At 44.2% G+C, this 14,998-nt stretch overlaps 1 protein-coding gene across 1 annotated transcript in view; it reads right to left on the minus strand.

The window, feature by feature from the left end:
* The window catches only part of PRKCG (protein kinase C gamma), a 716,084-nt gene that overhangs the window by 456,143 nt on the left and 244,943 nt on the right, over nucleotides 1–14,998 (minus strand). The window contains exon 3 of the mRNA XM_056544377.1: nucleotides 5,527–5,609. Coding sequence (XP_056400352.1) covers nucleotides 5,527–5,609 — 83 coding nt within the window. The remainder of the gene's footprint in view (nucleotides 1–5,526; nucleotides 5,610–14,998) is intronic.

The following is a 14,998-nucleotide window of genomic DNA, read 5'->3' on the forward strand; positions in this document are numbered from 1 at the left end:
GCCCTGTATCTTTCCCTAATGCTGATGTCACCGCTGCATATATGCTGTATAACGCCGTTGTATGCGATCAGCACACAGACGTGCAGTCACTTCCTTCTCCTATCTCGTGCATAGGAGAAATGACCAGAGGGAAGATGGCCGCCGATTATATAGGGCTGTTACATCACAGGGGTCGGTGAACACTGATAGGCTGCATCTCACATGTGATTCAGGGTCAGCCCGCCTACCTTCATTCCCGCCGCTGTTTCCCGCCTTCCCATAATCCCCTGCCCCATGTACTCACATGTGGATCCGCCATCTTAAGTCTCCAATAGCCTGGAACGCTGTAAAATGGAGTTTAATGAAGCAATTCTCGCGATAGAATCACGGCGATATTCGTATTCGTTGCGAATCGAATTTTTCATGAAATTCGTAACGAATTCGGGTTCGTCAACTTCGATTCGCTCATCTCTAATTGTCACCTGAATAAGAAGTTGCAAAGTCATAATGTCCACATATTGACACATTTGACTTTTTTTTACTCAACAGTAATTCTATTAAAATCTATTAAATAAAGCCATGTGATCTCAACATACAGTAAGTCCAAAAGGACACATATTAACAAGGTGGAAACCCCAGTAGCCATTTGTAAATATAGATCAGGATGGCAATTTCTCTGTATACTAGCAATAATCTCAAAAACCATAACTTTTTCAATAAAAATAGATAATTTTATTTCATATTTTATTTAACTTGTTGGGGACCAAGGGTGTACCTGTACGCCCTGGTTCCGCTCCCCTGCTATGACACGGGGTCACGGGCTGACTTTGCATCATAGCCGGGTGGTCCTGGTGGCTATCAGCCGCCAGGACCTGTGTCTAATTCCGGACATCACCGATAACGGTGATTCCCGGCATTAACCCTTTAGACACAGCGATCAAAGTAGATCGCCTTGTCTAAAGTGAAAGTAAAACATTCACGGCAGCTTAGTCAGGCTGTTCGGGACTGCTGCGGTGAAATTGTGGTGTCCCCAACAGCTGAAAGGATGGGGGAGGGTCCCTACCTGCCTCCATCTCCATCCGATCGGTGATCTGCTGCTCCATGCCTGCTCAGCAGGCGGGAGCAGCAGAGCGCCAATAACACTAATCATTACATACATTAAGTTTGTATGTAATAGTCCCCTATGGGGATTAAAAAATTGTGTAAAAATAGTTTTAAAAAAAGTTAATAAATGTGATATAACTCTTCCCCAATAAAAGTTGGAATCACCCCCCTTTTCTAATAAAAATAAATGTAAACATAAATAGACTTATGTGGTATCGCCGTGTGCATAAATGTCCGAACTATAAAAGTATAATGTTAATTACACTGTATGGACAGTGGTGTATACGTAAATAAAATGCCAAAGTCCAAAATTGCGCATTTTTGGTTATTTTGTATACCCTAAAAAAAGTATAGAAAGTGATCAAAAAGTCCCATCATAACAAAAATGGTACCAATAAAAACTTCAGATCACTGCGCAAAAATTGAGCCCTTACACATCCCCATATGCAAATAAATTAAAAAGTTATAGGGGTCAGAAGATGGCAACTGTAAACATACTACTTTTGGTGCATGTAATTTTTAAGTAGTAAAATAAAATAAAACCTACATAAATTAGGTATCCTTTCGACCATGTGTATGTACAGAAAAATGATAAAGTGCACTTTACAGAATCGGAAGCCCCAAAAGTTACAAAATGGTGTTTGTTTTTTTCAATTTTGCCCCACCAATATTTTTTTTCTTGTTTCGCCATAGATTTTGTGGTGAAATGATTGATGTCATTACAAAGTAAATTGGTGGAGTAAAAAAACAAAAAGCCCTCATATGGGTCTGTAGGTGGAAAATTGAAAGTGTTATGATTTTTGGAAGTTGAGGAGGAAAAAACAAAAGTGCAAAAAGGAAAAATGGCCAGGTCCATGAAGGGGTATTCCAGGATTTTTTTTTATTTGACAATGCTACAGGGGCTGTAAAGTTAGTGTAGTTCATAATATAGTGTCTGTACCTGTGTGTGACGGTTTTCTTATGTGATTTTCACCCCACTATTTATTTTTAACAGCATACAAATGACTGTTGTCTCGGATTTTTCCCAGCTTTCAATGCGGCCGAGACCTGACTCACTAGTCAGCTGATGACGGAGCCTGTCTGCTTCAATTGGTGTAGGGATCAATCTGCAACTAATGCAACAGCTGTAGGCACCCTGATTGAAAACCACAGGTCTTTTGTTTCAATGGGTGGGGTGGCTGATGTGTGAGAGGGAGGAAAATGGCATTGTGGGTCAAACAGGAAATACAAGTTCACAAAAAGCTAGCCACAATGTTATCGTAATCTCACAACATAGCCATTTAGCCCCAAGACAAGCGCAGATCCTTCCTAAGCATGTCCATTATTGTCTGCCAGGTATATACTAAAATCACCTTAACGCCAGCCCCCAGCTACAAGAATCAGTTGGGGGACGGCCGGTATTACGCAGGATCGAGTTGGGAGCCTGCGCCATACCACTTTCCCGGCCATTGGACGAGTATACACATCCATGGTTGTTAAGGGGTTAAAGGAAATTGGAAATGAGTGTCACTTGCACTAACCTGTCAGTACAGACAGGTAGTGCAGGTGACACTGATGACAACCATACTTACCTGATCCCATTCCTTGCTCCATCTCTCTCCCGCTATCTTCCTCCATATCTTATGTCTCAGGGCCGACTTGTAGCATGGGCATAGCTTCCTGATGCCCCTGCTGCTTCTCTGCTGGGTCCCACTGCTAGCAAACAGCAGCAGTGGCATTAGGAAGTTCCGCCCATGCTCCAAGTCGGCCAAAGAACAAAAAAAACAGAAGTAGATAGCGGGAGAATCGGAGCACAGAAGAGGATCAGGTAAGTATGGTTGCCATCAGTGTCACCTACACTACCTGTCTGTACCGATTAGTGCAGGTGACACTGATGACAAATTTTCTTTAAAAGTAGGCCCAGGGTGACTATTTGATACATGAAGGATTGCATTTTCTTTTGTTGTTTTCCTGTTACATTTCCTATTAATCTTGAATAAAAAAATTACAAATATGTCCTTTCTTAACTTATTTCTAAACTCAGCTTATCCTGAGATGTCTGATGTGTGATTACAAGCTTTTCACAACAATATGATGTGTGGACATCTAGCGATTGTTATGTAAATAAAGCCTTTTGATGTTCTGATAACATGTTTTGTTATTGTGTTAAATTGGTTTAATAAAAAATGTAAGCCTTTTATCAAACTTAAAGGGGTTATCCACAATAAGGTGATTTTAGTACGTACCTGGCAGACAGTAATGGACATGCTTAGGAAGGATCTGCGCTTGTCTTGGGGCTAAATGGTTATGTTGTGAGATTACCATAACACGGTGGCTAGCTTTTTGTGAACTGGTATTATCTGTTTCAGTTTTCTTTTTTTTAATACAAATCCCATAATTCCATTTTCCTCCCTCCCACACATCAGCCACCCCACCAATTGAAACATAAATGAGCTGCATCCATTCAAAAGACTTGTGGTTTTCAATCAGGGTGCCTACAGCGGTTGCATTAGTTGCAGATTGATCTCTCTCCCACCAAGCGATTGCACCACCCATTGAAGCAGACAGGCTCCCTGTCATCAGCTGACTAGTGATTCAGGTCTCGGCCGCATTGCAACCTGGGAAAAATCTGAGACAACAGTCAATTTGTATGCTGTTAAAAATAAATAGTGGGGTGAAAATCACATAAGAATTGTGAGAAAACCGTCACACACAGGTACAGACACTATATTATGAACTACACTAACTTTGCAGCCCCTGTAGCATAGTCAAATAAAAAAAAAACTGGAATACCCCTTGAAATCTTTCAACCACACACAGGAATCTAATACACTGAGATCAAGGATTGAAGAACACATTTTCTGTCGCACTTTGAGTGAAAGAAATGGAAGTCTGAGATAGACAAGGAGGGAGATTTATCAAAACCTTCTTTCATTTTTCACAGGTCTTTTCAAAAATGAAAGACGTGAGCTGATTGGTTGCCATGGGCAACTCAGCAACTTTTCCTCTGGACAGGTTTTGAAAAATCTTCCCAAGGAGTCTGGAAAGACATACTTGTCAAAGACTGAAATTTTGCCTAGGTTAGCCTCCCCTACTTGCCGTAGCCACAGGAGTTTCCCAGCATCATGAAATTTCTCTTCCCTCTACAATATAGGCAAAGGTTGTTAGTTCACTGGTAAAGTTCCATATTAGTGTACTTTACTGTCTTTTCCCTATACCCATTTCTGGCAGACTAGTACATAGGTTTATAATGTTGTTTGAAAAGTGGGTGTAAGCATAGGAACTTAGCATAATTAATCCCACTCATGGAAGCTAATGTCGATTAGATTTGGCCAATTAAAATTAGTTCTCCAAGAGAAGTAGATAATTCGCAACCAGCCAATCTTCCACATATTCTGCCAGATCTTTCCAAAACATGTCAGCCAAAGCCTAATTATTCCATTTGGGCTCAGAACCTAAAGTACAGAACGGAATCACATTATCTCCCAAGGGTAGCAGTATCTTGAAGTAACTACAACATGAATAAGAGGTCAAGAACAGATAGTTGTTGGAAATAAATTAGTTTTTTCCTTCCCAAAATGGTGCAGGCACACGGAAGCTCTTTGCTCTATTTTAAGCAAAGTCACATTGTTACATAGTTTGTAAGCCTGAATTAAGACATACCCCCACTTATTTCAGCCTTTTACCCTAAAGTGTTGGTCCAAAACACTAATTTCAGCCTTTTACCCTAAAGTGTTGGTCTAGACATAGAGGATGCCCCTTGTTAACAATAAAGTCTTGGGTAAAAATACATAATGCAAGAGATTTTGGTTCTACCCCCAGATATATTTATACAAGGTGTAGAGAGATGAAGACTGCTTGGAACAGCTTGTGGAGCCACAGGTTGAACCAGCAGAGATGCAGGAAGAGACCCAACTCGCATACATCCCCTGAGCAAACTGTAAAGAGGCCAACTGAAGCAGCAGAGGACCCATTGGAACTGCTCTACACACAGACTATATCACATTTCTATTTATGATAATTTCACTAAAAATAGTCATTGTTCATCCTGGAAGCAATGTCTGATATATAATAGAAAGATGTGCCCAGGTCAGCTATATTTCTAGATATTAGAAGTGATGGCTTGTTGTCATTCACAAATTCTTACTCATTTATTCATATCATTCTATATTTTAACAGGGAGGGTGAAAGCTAATGAGCTACTATTCATTGTCTCATCTTTTCATAATTAATTCTTAAACACGAGATGGGTTTTTAATGCCATCTTGACCTGTCGGGAACGTAAATTGTTAAAGAAAATTCGAGAATCCAAAAATAAACCTGGATTCCATGTAAGACTTGTTAATGCCAGATGATTGCAGATATCAGTCATTCACATAGCAGATTATAAGATATTTGTCAAGGATTGTGTGGGTAGGCACTTACAGGAAGGAAATATCATCAGGTTATTCACATTGTACTTACATCTGCTTGTGGTCCTTTCCCAGCACCAGGACATTCAAAGGTGACAAACTCATGACATCGTTTGTGTACTACGAAGCTGCAAACTGATAAAAATATCAAATATTAGCCAAATGCAACAAACAAAATGTAATAATGTACAAGGATTCCATCTTGTTTAAAGAACTCAAGGCTTTTATCAACAATGTAGTTTCTATGTATGAGGCGAATAATCTCTCTCTCTCTCTCTCTCTCTCTCTCTCTCTCTCTCTCTCTCTCTCTCTCTCACTAGTTCACTCATCAGGAGTTTTTAAGAAATTTACCAATTACAGTATGACACTGAAGAAGTCCTCCTAAAAGTCCATTGTAACAACATCTAAGAGGTGATTGGGTTAGATCATGTGAACAATAATGGAAAACATACCACGTTTCAACCCCGACAAGGTCTTTTTCAAGTTTTTAGGTTTTACTGAAGAAGCCCTGTCCTGTATTAAAGAATCTCTAAATTAAAATTATGCATTGATAAGAGATACAGAGTGAGCAGCATAGAAAGGGAAAGTATCAGATCCTTCTGCAAGCAAGAAGTTTAAAGGATTACTCCGGCGAAAACTAACTTATCCCCTTTCCATAGGATTGGGGATAAGTAGCTGATTGTGGGGGGTCCATCTGCTTGGGCTCCCGCGATCTCCAGGACGGAACCCCGGTGCTCTCACTGAGGAGTACATGTTGTCTACCGGTAGACGGCACACACTCCATTCATTTCTATTCGATGATCCCCGATGATCTCCGAGAGCTGTACTCAGGTCTTTTCGTCGCTGCCATAGAAACGAATGGTTTATGTGCCAGCTGTAGCAGGTGCTCCTCACTGAGCGCTGGGTCCCGCTCACGGGGGCCTTGAGGGTCAAACGCCTCCCCCCCCCCCCCCCCGTGATCAGCTACTTCTCCCCTGTCCTGTGGATATGGGACAAGTTATGTTTTGCCGGAGATCTCCTTTAAGGTTGTTTTAATCTCCATAGGCAAGTGGTCTCCACAGGAACTGTATTGTTAGTAAAAAAGTGGTAGTTGTAAATGGAATGAAGTCAACAGGACCTCCTGCCCTGGTAAGGAATGCCTTAGTGTCAAACAAAACCTCTAAGGGCTCTAAATTTTATCTTGGATATTTGGCTTCTATACACAACTATGCTTTTAGTACTCTATTAACACTATAGAAAGCATAATTTAGTGACAGTATAGTATACAGTGAAGGTTAAAACAACAATCTTTCATTGTCCATATTGGCTTACCAGGTCTTTATTTACGACACTCAAACAAAATGTACCTTATTAGAATGATTACACAAGTGTCAACCTTTTTTTTCTTTACAGATCTCTCACAAATATCCAGCAAAAGCAGGGTTGGTGCAAGGATTCTTACCACCCTAGGCAAAAGCTAATTTTGGCGCCCCCTATTGGCTCTGCCCTTTGACACGTCCACCTTACTACTATGGTGACGCACTGTAACAAACCTTATCTTTCTGTTATCACCTTACCACTTTGGTGACACACTGTAACAAACCTCTTCCTCATATATTGGAGTATAATGCCGGATGTTAAGGTACATGCACACCATCATTTGTGAAGCAGGAACTGAAGGAAGAATTTAAAAACCGCCTGCTGCTATTCCTGGCAGATCCGTGCCATACCTATTCATTTCAATGAGCCGAACGAAGTCATCTAGTTACCATATCCAGCTTTTCACCCAGAATGAAAAATGTGGTCTCCTGCCGTTTTCAGTCCGGGTCAAAAGTTGTTCGGCTCATTGAAATGAATGGGGTAAGCTACTGATCCAACAGGGATATAGCAGCAGGAAGTTTTGAAATTCTCCCCCTGGATCCAGCTGCCAGATACACAATGATACTCGTGATGTGCATGCACCCTAACTCAATACAGGATAAGTGATGTAATGTATGTACACAGTGATCCCACGAGCAGAATAGTGAGTGCAGCTCTGTTGTGTATAAAGGATATAACTCAGGATCAGTACAGGATGAATGCAGCTCTGGAATATACTGTACAAGATATTACTCCTGAGCCTGAGTTACATTCTATATTAAGTGGAATCTGTCATCAATGTCACCCGCACTAACCTGTTGTACAGGCTTGAAATGTGGGTGACACTATGACAATACCAGTCCTGGCTCTGTGCTTCCGTTCTGTCGCTATCCTGATTCTTTGGTACATGCAAATGCATCCTCCCCTGTGCTGATTGCTGAGTTATATATTGTATAATACTCCAGATGTGTACTCGCTATAGGGGAGATTGATCAAAACCTGTCAAGAGGAAAAGTTGATCAGTTGCCCATAGCAACCAATCAGCTCGCTTCTTTCATTTTTAAAATGGCCTCTGCAAAATGAGAGAAGCAATCTGATTGGTTGCTATGGGCAACCAGGCAACTTTTCCTTTGCACTGGTTTTGATAAATCCCCCCCCTATGTGTAACACACAGTTACACATATGTATAAACACACAGACATATGCACACACACACACACACACACACACACATATACAGTAGATACATATATAGATGCATACATAGACATATTGGTCATTCACTTTTTTTGTTGTTTGGATGCTGCAGGAGGGGGACCAGAGCTGGGGGGAGAGTACAGAGCTGGGGGGGGGGGTACAGAGCTGGGGGGATGGAATACAGAGCTGAGGGGGAGTACAGAGCTGGGGGGATGGGGTACAGAGCTGGGAGGGAGTACAGAGCTGGGGGGATGGGGTACAGAGCTAGGAGGGGGTGCAGAGCTAGGGGGATGGAGTCCAGAGTGGGGGGTACAGAGCTGGGAGGGTACAGAGCTGGGGGGTGGAGTACAGAGCTGGGGGGATTACAGAGCTGGGGGATACAGAGAGGGGGAGGGAGTACAGAGCTGGGGGATGGAGTATAGAGCTGGGGGGTGGAGTACAGAGCTGGGGGAGTACAGAGCTGGGGGAAGTACAGAGCTGGGGAGTACAGAGTTTGGGGAGAATATAGAGCTGGGGGAGAGTATAGAGCTGGGGGCAGAGTGTAGAGCTGGGGGCAGAGTATAGAGCTGGGGGAGGAGGGAGTAAAGAGCTGGGGGGTGTACTTAGAGGAGGCTGAACGGTGCTGTACAGGTTTCTGCTGGAGGACTCACTTCAGTGCTGAAGGGGCAGGGAAGGCTGGAGGATGGAGTACAGAGCTGGGGGGGGGACACAGAGCTTGCGAGGGGGGGGTACAGAGCTGGGGGGGATACAGAGCTCTCTGCTCGAGGATTCACTGCAATGCTGAAGGGGCAGGGAAGCCTGTACAGGTCTCAGCTGGAGGGCCACTCAGGTCTCTGTTGGGGGCTCACTACAGTTCTGAGGAATCAGGGCAGCTATGCATCACTGTAGGCTCTCCCCAGCATCCAGCATGATATGAGGAACTGCAGGAGCGGGGCTGCTGGGAGTAGTCAATAGAAGTCTGCTGGCACATGTCATTTGATGAGCCTACTCCTCATTGGCTTAGGGTACCTGCTGTCATCTAATGACATTGCCCAGCGGTCCCTGTCTTGTGCCTGTGAAATGGGCTGTAGTAATGAGGGGATCAGACATGTATTTAGTTACATCTGATCTGTGCTGGCCAATCTTCTCCTTACTCAGTGTCTCCTTCTATTTTCCTGCAGAGAAGGGGACACTTGGCAAGAAGAAAACAGCACAGGGCAGCACTGATCAGATGTAACTGTGAATGCCGGGGCTATGGAGCAGCTCAAGTCCCCGGCATACACTAACAGACCCGCAAGCATTTTCCCCCATGTCCTCTTTTCAGTTCCTGGTGCCTGTCTCCTCTCTGACTGCTCAGCTCCCTGCGTACAGCTAGAGCATACTGCGGGGACTGGCCGGGGCACAGTTGTAACTTTGTATGTGATGGCTCATCACGGGGGCACTCTAGGCAGCGGCCTACTTAGTCTATGGCAAGAGCCGTCCCTGAACAAAAGCTATGTGTGTCACATGCAGATCTTACTCCTATATGCAGAAAGTGATTAAATCTGTAGGTATGCAGCTGTTCTGACCCATGTGTAATCACACAAAGGAGGGGGGGGGAGGGGTATGTATTTTATTACTTCAGGCCACGACATTGCAACAGCTGCATGAAAAAGTATAAAAGATGATTTTGTTCTTTAAACATAAAAACAATAATTATTTATTAGATTTTTTAGGATCCATACCCTTGCCAAAACTGCATTTATGTACCCTTTACAGCAGCCACCCTACAGGTTGGTATCATAAAGCCATAGGTACTCCATGTGCCATTGTACTTTTTCTTAGAAGCAATGCTTTGATTGTAAAATATCCCTGTAATAATGTAATACTGCATTTTTGTTTCAACATTTTGTGACAGAAAATAAATAAATAAATAAATGAAAGGGAACATTACGAGTAACAAATTTGGTGGATTGATTTCTGATCAAACAGCATCACTCTATATATACCCCAGCAATTTTACTTGATATTTTGAAGTTAATGTTGGCACCCATGTCATTAATGATGGAGCTGGGTCATGGATCCGCAAACTGTACCTTTTTTTTTTTTTTGAGCACAACTTAATAAGCTTAGTAGACACTTGGATTCCAAAGGAAGTTTTATGATTGACAGGATTTTACCACCTTGCGCTGTATTGTTCTGTTTTTGATTAACACACTACATTTTCTTTTTAAATATAGACATCACAGGCATGCTGCTGTAGTTTCTTCAAACCACTTCACAGTTACTTTCTACTTTTAGAGGAACCAAATCCATGTACTAGCCTCAGCCAGTCTTGGCACTGGTGCCATCAGTTGATTAATTGACAATGACATTATGGAACATCATCATATTCTTTTCTGGCCTTAAACCAATATGCTTTTTAAGCTGAAGGCTTGACCCTCGAATGAACAGGAGCCTACTTGTCTTTTGTGACCAGCTCAGATTCTCCCCATGAGTGGCACTGTCTAGGGATAATAAAGTTACCATTATTTTATGTCATTCTTGGTTTATCTAACTTAAGTTGCATAATTATCAAATTAATTAAAATAAAATAAATAAAGTTTTTCTTTCACTGCAACTACCATCGTCGACACTCCATCTATGACGTCCACATTGACTGGCATATTGATGCCAAGAGATACTGTTTGTTCATATCTATTCCTTTTTTTTTTTACTTGAACTCAAAATCCCCCCATGAATCTGTGCAAAAAAATCTAGACATGGATTTGATTTGTACATGTACCTTGCTGGGATTTTTTATTTTTGTGACAAGTATGCTTATTTATAAGCATTAGAACATTGCAATTAAACAAACAGATAACTCATTTCCTTTACAAACAGAACTATGTGAGACTATGCCCAGATATACTTTAAAGGGGTGCTGTCACGCCCCCTTCAATAGACTTGCATAGCAGGGGCGGGGGGTGACGTCACACAGGGCGGAGTCGTGATTTCACGATACTCCTGCCCGTGGTTTCCACCCGGCTGTTTGTGAGCTGGCACTGTGGTGTGCAGCTCAAACAGGTGGGTGGTGAATACAAGATTGCGGGGGTCCCCAGCGGCGGGACCCCTGCGGTCAGACATCTTATCCCCTATCCTTTGGATAGGGGAGAAGATGTCTCAAGGCCGGAGTACCCCTTTAAAACTGATCTTAGAAGGACATAAAATTTAGCTACACTCGTACAGTATTTTTCAATGACTTTTGGATTCAGCAACACTCCTGTTACTTTTTCACATTTTGTGAATTACATCATCTAGAATTTTTCAAATGTGTTTATAGTCATGTATGGTAAATATGAAAGAACATCACCACCAACTTCCAAAAAAAAGTCCTGAACCATTGTTGAACTCACAAGCTGTATGCCAAAGCCAATATGTGCGAGTTTAACAAATACACAAAAGAATTTGGAAGTGTTCTTAGTACCTAAAAGGAATTATATTGATTTCTTGGTTCTGTAAATTTTTACAGGAAATTTATCCAGAACTATTTTATACACTGTACAACATCTTAACTCACTATTGCCTTTTTTTATCAGAAATCTACTGCCAGCTGAGCAAACTATAATGTTGCAGAAAAAGAATCTATCTTACAGTTGAAATAGGTCCATGGAGTTCAACCAAGGGCAAGAAGAAACTTATTATAAAGGTAAGGGCTATTGCTACCTTTAGAACTTTGTATCTTCCTATTGCTCGAGAATAAAAAAAGAAACCTCAGTTATAAACCAATCTGCCCTAAAAAAAAGTTGTTACAAATTATTCTGAGTAGAAATCAGACTGGATCAACGTTTAATATTTTTTTAAGTTTATAAAGCATTTATAAGTTTATAACTTTTGGTTATAAACCATACTTGTAATGAATATAGACATTTATTAGAATAGGATTTACCTACATATGTGATTGTTACAGGTTCTTATGGTATGTTGACAGGGGGCAAACATTTGCTGCTTTGAATGCAGAAAACGTGGCAATTTTCATGTTCAAAATAGCCCCCTCACATAGACTTGCATTGAGGGAGCATGGCCTGATGTCGTGAGGGGTGTGGCCGACCCCCACAGCGCGCACACAGCGCTCAGAACAAAATTTTGTTTTTTCCTCCTCCTCTTCTAAAAAGCATAACTCTTTCAATTTTACACCTACAGACCCATATAAGGGCTTGTTTGTTGCATCAACAATTGTACTTTGTAGTGACATTACTTATTTTATAACTTAATCTGCGGCCAAACAAAAAAAGATTTGTTGGGTGAAATAAAAGACAACACCATTTTGTAAATTTTGGGAGCTTCCGTTTTTACACAGTGCCCTTTTAGGTAAATATGACACCATATCTTAAAAGGTCCATACAGTGGATCTTGTAGGTCCATACAGTTAACAACCTAAAAAAAGTCCTATATACTGTGGTCTAAATGAAATTGGGGAAAACCCAAAACATCCACTAAAAAACCTATAAATACGCCACTACAGCGTATAGGGTTGTCACGATGCCGGCTGGCAGGTAGTGGATCCTCTGTGCCAGAGAGGGATTGGCAAGAACCGCGCTAGTGGACCGGTTCTAAGTCACTACTGGTTTTCACCAGAGCCCGCCGCAAAGCGGGATGGTCTTGCTGCGGCGGTAGTGACCAGGTCGTATCCACTAGCAACGGGTCACCTCTCTGACTGCTGATGATAGGCGAGGTACAAGGGAGTAGACAGAAGCAAGGTCGGACGTAGCAGAAGGTCGGGGGCAGGCGGCAAGGTTCGTAGTCAGGGTGGATAGCAGAAGTTCTGGTACACAGGCTTTAGACACACAATACGCTTTCACTAGGCACAAGGGCAACAAGATCCGGCAAGGGAGTGCATGGGAGGAGGTTAGATATAGTCAGGGACCAGGTGGAAGTCAATTAAGCAAATTGGGCCAGGCACCAATCATTGGTGCACTGGCCCTTTAAGTCTCAGGGAGCTGGCGCGCGCGCGCCCTAGAGAGCGGAGCCGCGCGCGCCAGCACATGACAGCAGGGGACGGGAACGGGTAAGTGACCTGGGATGCGATTCGCAAGCGGGCGCGTCCCGCTGTGCGAATCGCATCCCCAACGGCCATGACAGTGCAGCGCTCCCGGTCAGCGGGACCGACCGGGGAGCTGCAGGGAGAAAGACGCCGTGAGCGCTCCGGGGAGGAGCGGGGACCCGGAGCGCTAGGCGTAACAGTACCCCCCCCCTTAGGTCTCCCCTTTTTTTTGTCCGGTGACTGCCTCCCCTGGGATGAGGACACCGGGAAGGAATGGATGGTTTCCTCAATGGCAGGCAGAACAGCAGGAGTAGGAATGGGGAGGGAGGGCAGAGGGTGAAGCTTGGCACGGGGCAGGGAGACACAAGGACGGGAGCCATGAGGGGACACAGAGTCTTGATCCCCCCAGTGGACCAGTCCAGGGTTGGGGAATGGTGTAGAAGCCAGGGTAGTCCAAGGAGAACTTCGGAAGTGCAATTGGGAAGGACAAAAAATTCAATTTTCTCGTGATGAGGTCCGATGCACATTAGGAGGGGCTCCGTGCGGTAACGCACGGTGCAATCCAACCTGGCTCCGTTGACCGCGGAAATGTGGAGTGGCTTGACAAGACGGGTCACCGGAATGCGGAATTTATTTACCAAGGACTCCCGAATAAAATTCCCAGAAGCACCAGAGTCCAGGCAGGCCACGGCTGAGAGGGAAGAGCTGGCTGAAGTAGAAATCCGTACAGGCACCGTGAGACGTGGAGAAGCCGACTTAGCATCCAGAGACGCCACACCCACGAGAGCTGGGTGCGAGCGTGCGTTTCCCAGACGTGGAGGACGGATAGGGCAATCCACCAAAAAATGTTCGGTACTGGCACAGTACAGACAAAGATTCTCTTCCTTACGGCGATTCCTCTCCTCCTGGGTCAGGCGAGACCGATCCACTTGCATGGCTTCCTCGGCGGGAGGCCTAGGCACAGATTGCAGTGGAGACTGTGGGAGAGGTGTCCAGAGATCTAAGTCTTTTTCCTGGCGGAGCTCTTGATGTCTCTCAGAAAAACGCATGTCAATGCGAGTGGCTAGATGAATGAGTTCATGTAGATTAGCAGGAGTTTCTCGTGCGGCCAGAACATCTTTAATGTTGCTGGATAGGCCTTTTTTAAAGGTCGCGCAGAGGGCCTCATTATTCCAGGAAAGTTCAGAAGCAAGAGTACGGAATTGTATGGCGTACTCGCCAACGGAAGAAATACCCTGGACCAGGTTCAGCAGGGCAGTCTCAGCAGAAGAGGCTCGGGCAGGTTCCTCAAAGACACTTCGAATTTCCGAGAAGAAGGAGTGTACAGAGGCAGTGACGGGGTCATTGCGGTCCCAGAGCGGTGTGGCCCATGACAGAGCTTTTCCAGACAGAAGGCTGACTACGAAAGCCACCTTAGACCTTTCAGTAGGAAACTGGTCCGACATCATCTCCAAGTGCAGAGAACATTGCGAAAGGAAGCCACGGCAAAACTTAGAGTCCCCATTAAATTTGTCCGGCAAGGACAGGCGGAGGCTAGGAGTGGCCACTCGCTGCGGAAGGGGTGCCGGAGCTGGCGGAGGAGATGATTGCTGCTGAAGTTGCGACTGAAGTTGCTGCACAATGGTGAATACTTCCGACAGCTGGTGGGTTAGATGGGCGATCTGTCGGGATTGCTGGGCGACCACCGTGGTGATATCAGAGATATAAGGCAGAGGGACGTCAGCGGGATCCATGGCCGGATCTACTGTCACGATGCCGGCTGGCAGGTAGTGGATCCTCTGTGCCAGAGAGGGATTGGCAAGAACCGCGCTAGTGGACCGGTTCTAAGTCACTACTGGTTTTCACCAGAGCCCGCCGCAAAGCGGGATGGTCTTGCTGCGGCGGTAGTGACCAGGTCGTATCCACTAGCAACGGGTCACCTCTCTGACTGCTGATGATAGGCGAGGTACAAGGGAGTAGACAGAAGCAAGGTCGGACGTAGCAGAAGGTCGGGGGCAGGCGGCAAGGT

This window comes from Hyla sarda, chromosome 10, assembly GCF_029499605.1.
Source record: "Hyla sarda isolate aHylSar1 chromosome 10, aHylSar1.hap1, whole genome shotgun sequence".
In the NCBI taxonomy this organism is placed as follows: domain Eukaryota; kingdom Metazoa; phylum Chordata; class Amphibia; order Anura; family Hylidae; genus Hyla; species Hyla sarda.